Source organism: Cygnus atratus, chromosome 2, assembly GCF_013377495.2.
Source record: "Cygnus atratus isolate AKBS03 ecotype Queensland, Australia chromosome 2, CAtr_DNAZoo_HiC_assembly, whole genome shotgun sequence".
Lineage (NCBI taxonomy): Eukaryota > Metazoa > Chordata > Aves > Anseriformes > Anatidae > Cygnus > Cygnus atratus.
Genome location: NC_066363.1, coordinates 60732210 through 60750849, shown reverse-complemented (window position 1 = coordinate 60750849; position 18640 = coordinate 60732210). Strand labels below are relative to the sequence as shown.

Below are 18640 nucleotides of genomic sequence, written 5' to 3'. Positions count from 1 at the left end.
ATGGTTCAGTATGGTGAAAAGTATGTCTAGTGAGGTACTTTTGTGTGTTTTAAAACCATGTTGAAGTATTATTCAAATCTCAAGACAGTAATTTGAAGGACGTTGCTGCATAAAAAGGTAGTTAAAAAAAACAAAACTTTTTTAAAAAGGTTGCTAAAGCTACAATTAAAAACTCCATGAGTTTCAGAAAAACATTTTCTGTCAGAAGCTGTATTACGTTAAGCAGCACTAACCTTTTCAACTTCCAGAGAACCTAAAATTAAGAAAATAAACAAAGGAGACCATTATAACATCACTGACTAACCTGAAAAGAACATTTAAATGAAAGCACTGTGAGCAGTGATAGCCTCCCTAACTTTCTAAATTAAATTGTTACATTAGTAATACTACACTTTATATGGGTATAATTGCACACTGCTAACTTATTACAATGTTGTTTTAAACTAGAGAATACTTTTTAACTGCAACCTGGCCATTAGATGTGAAGATGAGTATCACTGCAGAAATATGATGTCCAAAGTCAAAGTAGCGCTGAGAAAAGGGAGAAAAACAGAACTATCTTTTCCACTACAGAGATTTTCATGAGGAGATAAATATAGTTCTAGCTGAAGAAAAGTGGAGACTGTTTCGGGTGATGATATTTATACTGAGTGAGAAGAGCTGGGGATATATTAGCTTCTTGCTGTAAGAGGAAGGAGAGGCAATGCTGAAGATTGTAGTAAGTTAAATATGAGTAATATAGGTAATATAACTAAATATGTAATGCAGTAAACAGAAGTACAAGATTAAAGCAGTGAAGGAAGATCAATGATCGCATATCAGCAGTCTTGTTTGTTTTGCTTATAGAAACATCCGTCTAAGGATGCTGGTAGAGGTGGCTGTGAAGAAAATAAGCTTTTCTCTAACTTTTCTGGGGCAATGACAGCCAGCAGGTAGCAATGATCAGAGGCTAGCAGGGGTCTGAAGGATGATTCAAAGAAGTTTGCATAAGCCACACTATGGATTGATTGGGATAGAAATATTGGCACATTAGTGACAGCAGATACAAGGTTTAAAGAAGGAAGAATCAAAATTGTCTGTTTAGAAATCTTTATAACAAAAATAAATATGAATGCCTCTAAAAGCAATAAGACAGAGGAAGGAGGACCAGTTCCTAAGAGGACAAAAGGATAACACATTCCTAAATTTCATTTGATACAAATAAAACTAATCCTTTCCCAGTAGAGATTTTTAATGCATTCCTCACTCAAAAGCCATAAGTTATGTACTAAAATAACGTTATCTAAGGTTATGATGTGCTCTGTCTTGATTAAAAAGAAATCTAAAATATCAAAAATTTTGGTGTAATCATTAGAATATCTGAACAGTGAACTTTTATTTATTGGTAACGTAATTGGAGTGATTGCTCAAACATGCACTCCCTGTATGTCCCTAACAGAATTCTGTGCATGATCAGAATCCTATAGGAGGGCATAATTTATTTCGTATTGTCAGGAAAAAAAAAATAGAAAATTACTTTAAGACAGAAATGAAGTGATTTCGAACTAAAGTAAAAATTAAAAAAAAGGAAAACAAAGGATCTTACTTTTTCTCTGTTATTAAAATAATATAATTAAATTCAGACCAGGAATGTTTATGGTGCAGAGTACAAAATTTAGCCCAATGGCTAAACCAGTGCATGAAGCCTTTATAAAGCCCTATCATCACGCAAGTCCTACGTTAAGGATAAAAGTAGTTTGTACTCCCCTTTTTAGATCTCTGCCTAGGGCATGTTTCACAGGAAAACAATACAGTTTCTTGTAAAAGCTGTCTTTGATTACTAAATAGTTTTGCTTAGAAACTGCACCTTTACCCTTAAAGAGCAGAGACAAAGCTTTTAACACGGTGATAAATATTCTTCTGTATTTTGTACAGTGTTGCAGAAAAGAAACTAAAGGTTTTGGCTTTTGAAAGAGGGTGTGTAACCAGAGCTGTAATTTGCATTTGCAAATCCACCTGTTTTTTACTGGCAAATTAAGCCCAACAGCTTGTAGAAGTCAAGTCTGGGAGCTGTGGAGCTGAGCAGAGGTGCAGGCAGCTATTGCGAGCTGACTTAGAGGAGCTATGAGCCGCCCTTAAGGGAGAGACACAGCAGGGAGGACCACTCGCTGCACAGAACTGTCAGCAGAAGCTCATAGAAAACAGGCAAGTCTGGTAATACTGGTGCTAGCTGGACAAGAAATGGATGACAAGTTATATGAGTATCTGCAAGAGATGCATGTAAAATTTGTCACTACATGCGTGGTATTTACAGGTATATTTTGAATAAGGGGATTGCAATTTCTCAAGTTCTCCTAGAACAAGAGCTTTGCTCTTGTGGTTATAAACCCATCTGAAATACCATAGCATTATATCCTTTTTATGTACCCTTGCCTTCTACTTAAAGAAGATAAACCCTTTTCACAAAGTTCATCTTGCTGTTTTTTTTTATGTATTCCTAAACTTTTCAATTTTATGTATGAATAGCTAAAACTTTTATGTGGGTGTTGATCAACAGAAGTTGCTGTGTTGCGCTGCAAAGTATAACCTGATCTTTCTCACTTTCCAAAAAGCAAGCACATCCAGGGCAGGGAGGAGAACAGATCCTGATGGGATTATCTGCAAAAGGTGCACATACAATTCCTGGCCTCGGCTCATCGTCTGATACCCTGGGTCCTCACTGGGTGGAGAAGAAGGAGCCTGCTGGGCCAGTAGCTGGCCACTGTGACAGATGCGTACCAGCTACTGCAGATCTTGGGGGTGCTGGGGACTTTTTTTTTTTTTTTTAAGAGAGAGAAACCATTAGGAAAACAGGAAAATCCCATCTTGTCCCTGGGAAATTTTCCAGACCAGTCCACTTGCCATGTGCTGGAATTTGAATTACATTGTTTGTAAAAATAAGTTTTTAATCATGTGTAATCCACTGTAGAAGAGACACATTCTTAAGTACTAAAAGCAGCTGAAGGTCTAGAGACAACCTGGAGTAAAAACTGTCCATTTTTTTTAAAAGTATGTTTTTGAAGGAAACAAACTCTCTCAACCCATCATTTCAGTGATTTATTTAGTCTTCACGTAGGCTAGAAACTTAGACAGTACCTAATCTGTCTGCTTATAGAGAAAGTTGTCATTCATTCACCATCTGACACAGAGCTACCCTGGAGGTTAACTACAGGTGCTCGTACAGTTTGAGTGAGGGGGCAGCAATTTACATTTCAGTTTTTACAATCCTTGGCTCTGCGTTTGTAAAGCTGTTCTGAATTCGCTGCAAGAGGCTGCAAGTCAAGCAAGGGTCTATGGGGATGCTTGAAGTGCAGGTCTGAGGGATATCCTGCAACACTGAGTTCTACACATTTTCACTACTAATTGTTTGGAAAAGTGTCTTTATTATTATTTGATATTCCGACTTTTCCATTTCAGTGGAGGCCCTTTTTCTTCTCAGATGAGATAGGGTGAATAGTTCCTGATCTGCATTTTCTCCCTGCCGTTTATTATTTTGTATACTTTGATCATACTTGTTCTTATTCACTTTTGTCAGGTAAACATTCCCAATCCTTTCAATCTCTTTATCATTTTTCCTGCACATCTTTGTGATGTATTTCTTAGCTGGGCTAACCAGAAATGAACAGTGCTCCAGATGAGGCCGAATTATTGATGTGCATAACAGGTAAAATCCTAGCCCTGTTGAAGTTGCTGTGAATCCACTAACATCTAAGGGGTGAGGTTTCTCCCAGTGCTGTCACATTTTGTACATTATTCTTCATCCCATTTTTCGTGTATTCAACTTCAAAATTTGGCAGCTGAGAATTTAATCTAGAATCCTACTGATGCAGCATCCTCCATTAAATTGCTGTTAGTCCTCAGATTAGCTGTGTAGCTTGTGGATGGGATTAGTTCCCTCCCAAAAATACTTCCCTGGAAAGGGTCAAATTTTATCCCGATTCATGTTGGCTATGGAAGCACGCTTGCTATTAGTTTTGAATGGCTGAAGCTGAGGGCATCAGCCCAGACTTAGAAACAATATTGTGTTCACAGTGACCTTTAGCTGGAAAATCTGCTAAAGTGCATTATATAGTATATGAAAGCAAAACAACAACAAAAAAATCCTGCCTCGGTAAATGACTTTGTCAATAATGTACTATGAATATGAGGCAAAACAAGTCAGAGGGGTTTTTATAGCATTTGCAAAAGAAATCTGTTAAATTCTCTTTCCTTCCAAGAATCATCTAAGAAATGTTCAGATTGTTGCTGGCTAATAAATACAGTAAATGAAATGTTAATAAATCACCAGCAATTTAGCCTGACAATAACATGGATTGACCACATTGATTAAATTGATTATGTTTCATATATTTACAATATGTAGACACAAGCCCAATTTATTTTCGGAAGAGTTCAAGGTAGGTATCATTGGTTTAAAAAAAAAAAGGCAAAACAAAACAATGGAGTAATGTTTGTGGTTGCTATCTGCAATAATCTAATGCTGACAGAGAGCAGTATTTTATTTAGTAATTAACAGTGTAAAGGGGAGAGAAGCTGTCATGTTGGTTCTTAAGCTGGGGAATGTGATGAAAGATGATATCTGCGATCTCATCCTTTCCACTTGTTTAGGATTGTCAGGATGAGAAATGTCAGCATTATGAAAGCTCAGCTCTGCTCTTGATATGATAAAACCCTTCAAAAGCCAGTCTTTCTCTCCCTCTTCCCCCGCCTTTCTCCCTCTCCCTGCACTTGCTTTTTTATTTATCCTGTTTTGTTAGATGGCAGAAATATAATTCTTTTCTTTCTTCCTATTATAAGCCACCATTTTTGTTTTATTATATGTTTCACAACCCCTAATGCCCCACTGAAAATTACCTTGTTAAATGACAGTGTTTCAAAGCCATGAATCCTTTCCACCATTCCCTCAGAGGTTTGAAACAGTCAACAGACTGTAAAGAATAAATAATAAAAAAGTATTGATTATTTTGATGACTGTGAGATTCAATTAAGTATTAATTTTGCCCTCCAGTGGACCTATCAAGGTATTCAAAAGGGAGGATTCGGCTCAGCTAAATGCGTGCTGAGTGCTTCAGCCTTAAATAGGGAGAAAATGTGTTTACCTACAGTATTTGAAGAGGAGTGCATTGATGCACAGAGTCCAATATTTAAGTGCTGTGCAAATTAAGCCCTGGTGACAGTGACATTGTTTTCAGCGATATGAGTATTGACTAAAGAAGTGCATTTGATGACAGCTTAAACTATTTGTATTGATTAACATTTTCATAGATTATCATGTGTCATATCAAATTCACTTTTCAGACATGAATACATTAAAAAACCCATAGGCAAACATCGACCAATGTGGTGATGGGACAGAGGGAACATGCTAACCAACCTACTTGCTCTCTGGTCACCTGTTCTCTGCATAAGAACCATTTAGGCATGAACTTTGCAATAAATAGCTGCCAGAAAGTGCAACAAGGTCACTTGTTCCTTTCTTTTTTTATTTATTTTTTTTTTTGGGCTCTGGTTTCCCTGCTGTCATGATATTATACCTGTTAGTTTGCAAACGGGAGGATAGTGTGTGCTTGGAAATAATGCTTGACCCCCAAATGTCCTCAGTGAGCAGAAGATAAAACAGATACAATTCGTCAAGAAGCATTTTTAATATATCTATGTAAGGTTTTATGGGGATATAATGTCCCAAACACGAGAATAATTGCGAACTGTTTGTGTAAGTATCTTCCCTGATTTTATCTTTTAAAAAAATAGTTTGTGTTTTTTATTTTAAATACAAAAATATGTGCTTGTGTGTGTTTATTGACTTTGGGAGCATAGCATCCCAAAGACAAGAATAGTTAGAAGAAATCTGTGTCTCTCTTGAATGTATGTAATGAAATGGCTATTTTGTTGCTGTGTATTTTCATAGAAACACTTGAAGGGTAGAAATTGTGTATTTGGTTGTGTTAATGTTGTACAGCAGAGGATGCCTCTTTAAATCACCGTGGAGTGCTCACAGGGTGCTCCTCTTCTGTGGCGTTGGAGCATACAGGAATTTTGTTTCTTACTACATTAAGGGCAGAGCGAGGTGTAAAAATGTACACACAAAAAAGCACACCCCACAATTAAAGCTGTGTTGGTTATGTTGCTTTCATAGAAGTTTTTCTCCAAAGCATCCTGAATCTCTCACATGCTAGTTGAGCTTTAATAGGGTGGGGAGTAATGGAAAACTCATTGGATCTGTAATAGCTCTTCACTTGACTGCAGCCAGCAATAACAGCAGGAGCAGCCAGAGATAAGAGAGAGAGAGAGAGAGCGTGTGTGTGTATGTGTGTGTGTGAGGGAGAGGGAGTGGAAGAGAGAGTATACGCACACCAAAGCTGCCACTTTTTTTTTTTCCCTGACTCTTTTTTTTCCCCCATCCTAGGATCCAATGATAGCTGGACAAGTCAGTAAGCCCTTGCTGTCACTGCGGAGTGAAATGAATGCAGAGTTGAGAGGTGAGGACAAGGCAGCTACTTCAGACAACGAGCTGAATGAGCCCCTGCTTGCGCCTGTGGAATCAAATGACAGCGAGGACACTCCCAGCAAGCTCTTCGGTAAGTCTGTCTAGGTATTTCATTTCACTGCTACCATGTTGTCCGGAAGAGCAATCTCCCCCCGTTCTTTTTTTCTTCCTTTTTTTTTTTGTTCACTCAATTTTCTTGTAAGTACCAAGGAGTAGCTTGGAGCGTGCAGGCATACAGCCCTGTGCTCCCATTGCAACTGGCTACTGGAATGACAGTGTCACATTCTGAAAACTTTTGTCAACAATGAACTTATTTTATGCAAGTTGCAGACATTTTATGTTTTCCTTTGATCTGTGGTCTCTAATCTAAAAAATAGAGGGGGAATCCTTTTTTTAAATTATTATTATTATTATTATTATTATTATTTGAGTGGTTCATTAACATTTATTGCATTAAGTGCTGATATGAGTGTCTGATATCAGCCTTTTCTGAGGCTGGACTAAACTGAGGAGTTACCATTTTAAATGGTAAAGATAAAGCTGGGTGAAGAGAGCTGAAACATTCCCATAGAAAACACTCTGTACTGAGAGTAAACAAAGGCTACCAAGGGTAGTGCATGTGGAGCTAATATTTTTAAAATTTAAATTAGAAATAAAATATTTCTTTTAAAGCATGTGCCAAAAAGAAATTACCTGATTAATTTTTAAGTAGCCTAAATTATTCCAGATGAAAGTGTAACCTTTCACAATCAAAACAAAAGCAGTAAGAGTTGCACTCCAACACAGACATCTGTCATTCAAATGGATGACACCCTGTAAGCCAACTCAAGCAACTCTGATCTCTAATCAGAAAAGGGAGCAGAGTTGTTGAGGCGCGTGCTTGAGTGATAGATGTTGATAGATGTCTGAGCTGGAGCAATACTATATGGTACATAGTGACATTTTGGGTTTAGAGTGACTGCTCTCCTGAAGGGGTTCCTTTGAATTATTTCCGTTTGTGACTTAAGATAAACCTTAATAGAAACAGAGCAACTCCTAATTTTTTCCACGACTTTGTAGGTGGAAGTTGAAGGGAGAAAGATCTTGTTTAGTGAGAGTGCAGCTTTAAGGCACAGAGAGAGCCCATTTTCTAAGATTCAAGTTTCGATTTCATAATCCGTAAGGAAATCTGTAGTAGTGTTCAGATTTCAGTTTTCCAGCTACAGTAGGAGCTGCAAGATTTTTAAAACAAAAGAATACATGCAATTTTCTTTTTAAAAAAAATGTTCCTTACCCCTTACGGGAACAAAAAGCACAAAATGTTTTACTACGTAACTTTGCTACAGATAAGGAAAAATAATAATAGATCTAAAATTTATTTTCTGAATTACAGTAATAACCATTATTAAATATCACATCCATTTTTAAGCACCCCCTTAGTAATCTTTGTTTCCATGGAAAACATAATGGAAATTATCAGTTTGTATGTTCAAACACCATATAACAATTGTTTTAGTCCATTTAATCTGGAAAAGAATTCTAAGAGCTAAAATTCAGAAAGCTATTACTTGTATATATTGGTATAAATATCTTTAGCTGTGTTTATGTTTTTTTATTTGATCAAATATATAGGGTGCATCTATTAAATATAGCAAGGTAACAAACAAAAATGGACTTTTAATTTGAGGGTACTGAAATGTCTGGTTTTAGATCAGGCAAGTATTGTAGTAAAAGGCAGGGTATTTTTTGAGCCATTGTTATTTGGATGCTGAGCAGCGAGACTGAAATACACACAGATACTTTCATTAGAGTTGCTGCTTGGGATATAGAAATGATGTGCAACAATATCTTATCTCCTTCTGAATTGTAAATACAGTTGGTACCTAAAAGCACGAATGAAAAACAAAATACAAATGAGTATATTGTGTTGATTGTACTGGTGAGCGTAAGATGTTTGCTAGCCTGATTTTTATACTGCAAAAAAGATGTTCCCAAGTAAACAAAAGTGGGTGAAATAGTTCAAGTGACTCAGTACGAACTTATGTGCTGTTTATCCAGGTTCTGTTACAATTATGAAAGATGTTACAGATGTTTTAGCAGCAGCCTTTACCAGTTAATTTTAGTAGCTTTGAGAACATAAAGGAAGGGATGGTGATGCTATTGTGATACGTTTGAGGATTAAATGAAGCAAATTTATTTAGAAGAGATGCTTAGCTTTTATGTCATGGATGTGTCCCTTTAAGATAATATTGCAGTAAACATTTAAAATGTAGTTTTGCTTAAAGCTTTGGTGCATAAATATGGAGGGTTATTCTATAGCTGTTTCTCTTTGTTTAATATTATGAATAGCATGTTAGGAATGTGTACTTTGGGGCTTTCTTTGCAGTCTCTGAAATTACATTTATTTGTGGACTTTTTTGGCATATGATGGCATAGAGATTGACATTTTTCTCCTCTTTCTTTCATGCAATGAGAATTTGCTTTATATAATGTAGCATGTAATACATGCTGTGTGAAAATTTCCCCAAAATTTATTAAGCAGGAGAGGGAGGAGCATTTTAAAAAGTCAAGGGGAGGAGACAGGTCCATAAAGAACAAAGTTTTCCTACACTGTTGCTTTCACATTTTTTGAAAAATTTGTGAATATCATGTACTGATTTAGTTGGAACGAATGACCAGTGTTTGAGTGTCTTATGTTTTGTTGATGTTAGCAATATTTCACAAATCTTATTTTCACATAGATGAACAGAATTGAATGATTAGATGCAGAGAGCTTTCTTCTTTCTCATCGGACGCATTCTGCTTAGCCTTCTTTTGACAGATGGGTTTATTTCTGCAGAGACCTGCATTGCTCACCTGTACCTTTTCCTAAAATCCACCTCCTTTTTCTTAAGCTTCGTTGTTTTAGTATTGCACTGCATACCATAGAAACACTGAGTGGTTTTTTGTGCTTTTTTTTGTTTTTGGTAGCAGATAGCACAATTAATCAAACAAATGGCACCTCTTCAACAACACCCCCCTGCTGCAGGCAAGGGAAGGGCAGGGCTACACTTAATTATACTTATTTTTGACTCAGGAAGATGCACGGTAAACTTCTGTTTCTCTTATGGGTGCTCTGCTGCCAGTGACAGAGAAGGTGCATGCTGCAGCTCCTTGGGTCCCAAATACCAGCCCCAGGTGGGATAAGTTACTGATAATTTGAAGTAGCTCCCACCTGAAACTGGTGTACAGGTGTCTGGGAATATGGCACTTTGTCACTACGGTGCACTGCTCCCTGAGGGTGGTGACAGGGGCAGCCGTGGTTAGAGGGGTTGCCTTTGCTTTTTGTTTGCTTGCTTTGCTTTATGTTGTGGTGTTTTTTTAGTTTGTTTTAATTTTATTTTTTTAGTTGGAGTGGGGAGGGGGTGTCGCATCTGTAAAGTTCATCCTGTGCTTTTTTACCAGTGGGCTTTTTGGGCATCTGAGTGCAAAAAAATGCAAAAATGCAAAAAACTTCTGATATTGAAATAATGTGAAACAAGAAGAGTACTTTTTTGCACTTTCTGAAGTGCAAAATATTGGGAAAGGACTCTATTCTGAGCTGATATAAACATAGTATTGAGAATATACAGACATATTGTGTGAGAATATGGACATAGTAGCTCAGAAGTAGCATTTTGAAGTGTGGAGTTTGTGCAGGTATGGAATTCCAGTTGCAGAAATCCCAGTTTTGCTGAGCAGCATGAGGCAATGTTGCTTTACTAGAGATCTTGTGGTGTGTTATTTACTGTTTAAAATAGTTGTGAAGCAGTATCTCCCATTTTAGTCACATGAAGCAATTAAAAACACAGAAATTGAGGCTGGCTGGCTGACATGCCTGGTGGCATCATTTTCAGATGAACTTGTCTTACTCTGCAATATTTTTCAAAATAGTAACACAGGCCAATTTTCTCTCTTTTTATTAGAAAAAGCTTTTGTTAATGTTAAGTAGTACCTTTGCTTGAATAAACACATCAGGATTTGATACCTAAATTAGATGGCTTTTTACACAATATCTTTAAAAGAAGTTTAGAATAAGTTGCCAAGTATTGGTATAAAAAAAATCAAGGAAAAAACCAAATGTTTAACTGTGTAACATTATAACTGTTGAGATTCAAAATTTGGTATAGCTACTAGGCATATGTTTTGCATAAAATTTTCTGTACAGTAAAAATCCCAGGAAAAGTGCATAGTCCAAGCATGAAAAGTACCTGTGGACTGAGGTTGGCTTTTATGAGGTTGGATCAAATTCTAATGAATCCTTATTCAAAGGTAATTTGTGACATAATTAGATGACAGCAAAGGTAAAGCTAAGATGTTGATAATTTTGCTAAATTATAAGAAGTTGCTCTTTGAGATTGAGCCTGTAGTTCTATGCATCAAATCTATCAAAATTAAAAAAAAAAAAAAAAAAAGCTGTAGGTGTTACAGAGAGTGCAAGACCAAACCTCTAATTGTGGAGCAGAAGTGTTTCCTTTTTGAAGACTGCAGGAGAGAAAAAATATATATATAAAAAATTGACTGCTAACTTTTTTTTGCTGGCAAAGTTTTGTTCCACTGAAATTAAATCTTAGGTTTCCTGTGCTGGAACTGAAAACTGTGGTTTCATTTGGTTCCCCACCAGATTTCCGCTTTTTTTTATAATGCTGTGTATGTTTGAAATAGTGAGTGGGGCTATGTGAGTTAAATGAATCCGCACACATTTCTGTAAACAAGGGTTTGTTTTCAAAGCCCTGGGTTGGTTTTGGTATTTTGTTTTCCTTTTCAGGGTTGTTACCCGCATCCCAGAACTGCGTGCATCTTTCTATAGAGGCAGACACGCACGTGCTGTGGTAGAACAGGGTAGAAGTTGTTTGTAGCTGATCGTGTTTTGCTAGTAGATGCCTTGTATTGCTCTTTAAGGAAACATACACTACCCAGTTTTATTTTTTTTAAATGAGAGTTGCCTTGATTAGAATTTATGGCGCTGGCATCATTTTGGTTACAAAGGATAAAGGACTAAATTGTCTTTTACCTCTGGAGACAGTGGTCTCCGCAGGTCAGAGCAGAGGTCACCGCCAGGTTGCTGTGAGGAAGCTCACATTATAGTCATTAACAGCACATCTAGCCTGTGGGGGGAAAGAGGCCCTCAGACGAAGAGCTTTCCGTTCATCACTGTATTTAAGGATGGTTTTCAGCGTTTTGGCTGTACCCTCAAATTTTAAAGGCCTATAAGGTCTCGGCCAGTCAGAAACATTTTGATAAGGTTTGGTCATTTCAGTGAAAGCAAGCAGTGTGTTTGTTACTCTTGCTGCAGTTTGAGCATCTAGTGAATATTTCTGTTGTTCTAGGGAAGTTCACAGCCCAGGTTGTCTCAACATTACAATCAAGCCTTCTTTTTAGGCACAGCAAACATTTGAAATATGTCTAGTTTACAAAAAAAGACTCCCGTCTCTTCACATAATTTTATTCAGTAAATCTGCAGTAATTTCCACCTTGTGGATGCTTTGTTTTGGGATGTTCTCAGTTACCCGTTCAATCGGTAAGGGCCATAGGACCAATCCTGTTGGTGCCTGAATCTGTGATACCTTTATTAAAGCACATAATCTGTGGATTAGGAGTGCTGTTTTATTATTAAGTGTTGTCGATGAGGATGTTAATGGCATGTTTACAGGACCAGGTCACAATACAGGCTTGTAAATCCATTTTCTAAAATGTACTAGTGTCTTAATAACAAGTTTTCAAAGAATCTGAGAATCTGACGATGTGATAGATTTTGTTATTTCTGAAGGATATATTTGATATGTATTTTTAAGCATTTTGAGTAGTTTTGTACATGTGAGCATTTCTAAATGGAAGTTTGCTAACAGTTAGAGACTTGAGTAACTACTCTAACTAGTGTTACTGTCTGACTCCTTGGTGGGGTTCTTACCCGAGTCAGCGGGGGATGCACTTGTGAACAGGGAGAAAATGCCCATTGGAACCTAAGAAAATGTTGTGACTGTTTAAACACAAAGAAGGATGTGATGGCAAGATAGAAAATCCATCCGTAGCTCAGCATCCCTGCTGTGGCTAGGTACTGCAGGGAGCTCAGGCAGGGGTGGTGCTAGCACAGATACGCCGATGCGGGGGAGAGACTGGGCTCCTACTCCCATAACCAACAGTGAAAGGAAAATTGGGCTGATGAAGAGCAAATAATACAGCCTCGCTTGTAAATTCCCTTGCTTTTATGGAAATAAATCAGCCTCATCACTGTGCCTTAACTGTGACAAACAAAGCCAATTTAAAACAAGAAAAGTGAAGAAAGGAAGAAAAAAACACATAACAACCAAAAAAAGACAACTGTTTTGAGTGTGGAGAAAGTTAATGGTGTATTTTAAAGACAATTCTGTTTGTTCTCTAATTACTTCTTTGCTAAATTTTTTTGAGCTAAATGTATGTTATGTGTTTCTTAAATGAGGCTTGAAGCCTTATTATCTGCATTTATATACAGAATAACTAACATTAGAGAGGGAAGGAGAAAAAATGAAATCCGAGTATGTAATTTGTATGACTGAATGACAAATAGTTCATTTTTAATTAGTTAATCTTTCTTCTCCATGTCTTTGAAGCTATAAAAATAACAGCAACAAACAAACTTGTTTAAAAGCAGCATAAATGGCTGGCTGTTTCAAAGGGGAACTCGCTGGCTACCAGGCAGTAAACAGGTAATTTGTGAAAGAACTGTTACCTTCTTTGATTGAGATCCTTGCAGGTTTGTGTTTTGAGATTAATAATAGATCAGACACTTGCACATTAAAAAGGAAGCAAACACACACACACACACACACACACACACAAAAAAAAGAGAAGGAAAGAGAATTGGATGTTTCTGTTGGACTTCATAAGATTAAGCAAGTTCTCCATGGAAATATGCATGAGAGGCAGACAAGGAGAAGTTATATTTGCCCAAATGTGCACATGGCACCACTTAACACCTCTCTTGATTTCCTTATGCTAAACAAAGAGATAGCAAGTGCTTATACCAAGCTGGCACCCTGTCAGGGGGCAAGCTGTATAAAGTTTCCTGCTGTCAGGTTAATAAATGTTTTAAAAATATCCAAAGGCAGAGGTAGCTGTAGGAAGCTCATAGTAACAGTTGCCATTCTCCTGTGGATCGTTTTTCTCTTTAATATCCTATGTAGCACTTGGTTTTCCTTGTTGTGTTGTCTTCCTAGGTTTTGTTCTTTCTGACACTTCTGGGTTCTTCTTTGTTTTAATTCATTTTCCTTGCAAAACTCTTTCTTCTGTTACGTCCATCACCTCTGGTCCCTCTTTTTGGAGAGACGGTCAGAGTATGGGAAGATCAGCACGATGGCTTCTTATTCTTTGATATAACTGCATATTCAGTATATTCATGTTTTTTCCATTAATGCTGTATTTTCTGACTGTTCATACAACTACCATTAGCACTAGTTCTACCATTAGTACTATCAAAATAACATTTTGCTAGTTACAAAAATTGTTTCTGATGAGCTCAGTGACAGAAGTTACATTAAAATGACAACTAAATAAAAAATTAATGATGAAGAGGGGCAAAAGCAGAATAAAATTAAATGTCATAATTTGTGGGTTTCAGTAGGAATACTGTTTTGTAATGGAAATGGTTTGATGTTTGTCTTGTGAAGTCTCTTCTTTTTTTTTTCCCCACTGTATAAGAATCAAAATCAATATCAGAATGAAACAAAGGGAGATTTGTATTGTGACATGTCCTGCTTTATGTTGTGATACTGCTTTGATGCTCTCGAAAGCAGGTCTGAGCCCTTTTACTTTGAAAGCAGAGGTCATCTAGAGAAGAACAGTACCTCATCCCGTCTGACTAAATAAAACCTGCTGTTTTCAGAGAGACTGAAATTGGGTTTGTTCTGTAGATATTCCAAGGATATCTACATCTACCAAATCAATGCACAGCCTGCGCCCCTGCCACTCTCTAAAACATGTTTGTTTAACACTAAGCATTGCTTGGCTATTCCTAATGATAGTTTAGATTTCTCTGTTTTTATTTTAGGATATAGAAAAACAGTTGTTGGAAGAGTGGGAGTTGCTTTTTACCAGATGTCTTTTCTTTTTAGAAAGGCAAATCGTCATTTTAAGTCCTGAATAGTTTGAAGTTTTCTCAAGGAAAATGTTACGTTTCAGAAGGAAAAAAAAAAAAAAAAAGTTTGCCACTATGACTACCTGAAAGTGGTGACAAAAGTTGTTCTTTTTTTTTTTTTTTTAAGTATTAAATATTAAAATTATCAGTGTGACTGGAATAGGATGTAAATTATTCTATTGCAATAAAAAAATCAGTCCTAAAACAATTTTGTGTTACTCAGAAGATTTGAATGTTACACAAATGAGAAATAAAGAAGATTTTCCCCTAAGAACAGTATTCACTACAGCAATCTATAATTAGATTGGTTCTTTGAAAACTACTGTGGAGTTTTTAGAAGCATTTTAATATTGGCTTTTAAAAATATTTGTGTATATTTCCTTTCAGATGGTGGTTGAATGGTTTGAGCATTAGTGGTTCTGTCAAGTCTTTTTCATTTTTGAGCTCATTCTCCTATTCCACATTGTCCCACTTGTTAAAATCTTGTTGTTGAATAATGAGTTATTAGCAGTCAATTTTCTTCCAGCGGAAGTCCTCTTGGAGATTGCACTGGAAACAGAATCTCGCCACAAATGCCAAGATTTGCAAAGCAGAGCTTCAGTAAAAACAAACCTGCCTTCTTTCTGTTCAGCCCCTTTCCTTTCTTATGGCCCATTTTGCAACTCTTCCCCTCTCCCCTTCCACTTGTTTGTGTGTGCAGAGATGTACACAGCACGCATGTATACGCATATACAGCATGTACGTATACTCAGCTGTGCCAGGCAGGTGTCACTTGGGTCTGCTGTTGTGTTTTCCCTCTGTGCCATCGAAGTGTGCTTTAGGTTTCCATGCTTTGTTTGAAGCTTATTGTTTGGGGCAGGGGGCTGTTACTTGAAGAGGATGATCTAAAACCCGTGTTTAATCAAGAAACCAGAATTGCTTTTCTGTAAATATGCCTTAAGGCATATTTTAATATATTGTACTATTAAGTATGTGAAATTATTTCTTGAGGTAGTAAAATATTAACTGGAGAGGAAGAAAGATCATTTGAATTCAGCCTAATCTCTTGAGCAAATACAATACGGAGCAGTTTTTTTATTTTCTTTTGCATATAATTAGGATTTACTCGCATGGTGCGGAGATGTCATGTTTGCTCAGTGATTTGATTAAATATGAGGCCAGATTCTGCGAGATCTCAGCTGAGCATCCGTTGGCAGGTATGCAGGAAAGCCATGGGTTTCAATGGGGTATTTGTTGTCTTAACACCTGTGTGCTGGTCTGTAGCCTGAGCCAATCTAACCCAGCCAGTGCTCTGCGTCCTCCCATGCTCCAAACTTAACATCAGCTAACCAAGCATACTGATGGGAGGGAAGAACCGCTTAATAGTTACGATGACTTCATCATTAACAAAAGCTGAATTATGTAGTCAGTCCCATGTTACCGTGGGTTTCCCTTCCGACATGCAGGTAGATGTGCGCATTGTGGGGGCTCATTGGTTCCACGGCCGCTGGCTTGGCTTTGCAAAGCAGGCGGGAGCACCTGACCCGCTCTGGGGCAGGCATGGTTTGCCAGCATTGAAAACTATGTTGAAATTTTTCCTGAAAGTGGAGGTGTATTTTGTAGGGAATGTTTATCGGACTGGTAGAGCAAATTGCCATAAGTAGGCTTTAAAATATAAGGACTGAAAATGGGAATTATTACTGAAACAAAACCATGACTAGAAGAATCAACAGTGATTAAGAAAGAAAAAAATTGGACAGATATATACGAGCTCAAAGGTGATTGTAAATGTACAGGCTTGATGTTCCTCCTCCTTTCTTATGCTTCCTTGCTTCATACCATAAATATTTGGGACTGCAAGCCACAAATCTCTCCAAAGGAAAAATGAAATTTATAACTGGAGGGGAAAAAAAAAAAAGAATTTCATTGTACTTCTGTTTGCTAATTGAATATACTTTACTCTCTTAAGCACAGCAAATTTAATGATAATATCCAGCAAGAAAAATATCTCCATAAGTCATTTGATTTTTTTTTTTGTTATGAAGAGTGTGAAAGAAACTCTTGTGTGGCTCTGTGGCTGTGGTTTGATGCATTGCTTTCAGCCTTATTTTAACTGCGTGGATACAGCACAGTGAACCTTCTCATAACAGTTGCTGACACAAAAAAAAAATCTTTCAATCAGCTGGTACTGTTCACTCTCCCCCAGCCCCCACATCTCTTCGCTTTTATGAGGCAATGAATAAAAGAGGGACCAGATGATGCGAAGGTTTACTTGGATGAGATGTCCTACTCAATGAGCAAATTCGGGTTTGCGGGACTCCGGCTTATGACCCTGGACCTCTAAGGAATCGAGTCTGGGGGCTGAGCATTTCCTACATTGCAGTGGTCTCATTTGTGTAAAGCGATGGCTGGTCTCTCTCAAATAGCACTTTATGTATTTCCAGACTGCTCGTGGGGCAGAGCCCGGCAGGTGCGAGGGCTTTGGGTGCCTTTGGTGGGTTCCAGCACCCTGCGTCTGCCTGGCGGCAGCAGCGGGGCTGGCCAGGGCAGTGGGTGCCAGAGGGGCACAGGGTGGAACAAAATTTTTGAGCAGAATCAGGCCCTTTTGTTCAGTGATTAAAAATAAATAAATAAATCTCTACACTGGTCAGGTTTTTAGCTATTTATTTTTAATAATTTGTTCTTCTGTTTTTGTATTTCTGTGGCTTCATACAACTGCCGTATTTTGAAACAGGTTAAGGCAGTTAAAAAATATATATATATATAAAATCAGGTTCCCTAAAAGACAGCTTACTGCTGACTGTTTTATTTTGTTTATATCTGATATTTCTTATGGTATTCAGATGGTTGTAATAGACTAGCACAAGAGCTGCATGTCTTGTCATCTGTAGTGTATCAATACATTTTTATAATGATACAATAACCTGAACCCTGTAACAGTTTATGATCCATTTGAGAATTCTTATGGATTCTCAGAGTGACGGAGACCTGAAAAAAGAACTTGACTGCTTTCGCAAAACTGGTGCTGTGACAGGAAAAACTAGTGCGCCTGTGATTTAGTTGCTAAGGAATCATATTGATCTGATTCGTCATTAAACTTTTAAGTTTAAAAAAAAAAAAAAGAAAAAAAAAGTCGAGCTGGTTGAAGGTGGAAAAAATGGTGATGTGATTGTAAGGGTCTGCAATACAGGTAAGTTGTGCCATACCACTACTGATATTGATTTGTTATGATTAATAAATATGATTTTATGCATTACCCATGTACTGTATCCATAATAGTGCTTTTTTTAGAGCAGAAGAAAATTGCTTCTTGCTCTTTATTTTTCATTGACTATTTTTAGTCAATGATAAATAAAGAACTTTAACAGCAGTCTGAATGCAGGAAAGACATGACTTTAAAACAGAACCTGCAGAACGTAGCAGTAATGAATAACCACTCAGCAAAGTATACGCATGCAGCCATCTTAACATTTGTAATGGTATTAATTTCCTACTGCTTTTTAAAATATGCTTCCACATGAGCTCTCAAAAACCATAAAAGCCTGGCATGTAAAGTAAATTGTTTGTCACTTGCTGACGACCTGCCATATTTATTGTCAGGAGAAATGGACATTAGTTGGAAAAGCAGTTGTTAAAGGCCAAACAATTTTTAAAGATGGCAAAGATGTGCAAGGGCTTTCCTTTTTCTAACAATGAGCCACCCCTTCAGACATCAAAAGACAAGATAATAAGACACTTCAAGCACAATTCAAGATTATATTCAACATCTAAAGGCTCATCTCTTGTCAGTTTGCATTTACTCTCCCAGGGATGTGATGCTTCTATCATCATTCTGTCAAGAGGAGTCTGGCAGAAGCGATGAGGGCCCCTCATTTCACACACTTAGTGTTTTTTATCAAATAGCCCACGCTCATTCTGATTCAGCCAAAATGGAGGGATAATTTGAAGAAGGTCATGCACAAGTACAAAAATCTTGTGGTGATTTGTGTGATTAGAAGGCATTAAAATTGTACGTTTATGTTAGTTCCGAGATGTTTTGTCAGTTT

General features: G+C 37.3%; 1 protein-coding gene across 1 annotated transcript in view; it reads left to right on the top strand.

Annotated features, from left to right (window-relative positions):
* The first annotated feature begins 6430 nt into the window (after positions 1 to 6430).
* The window catches only part of POU6F2 (POU class 6 homeobox 2), a 262108-nt gene continuing 249898 nt past the window's right edge, over positions 6431 to 18640 (top strand). The window contains exon 1 of the mRNA XM_035552533.1: positions 6431 to 6596. Within this exon, the coding sequence (XP_035408426.1) occupies positions 6431 to 6596 (166 nt within the window). The remainder of the gene's footprint in view (positions 6597 to 18640) is intronic.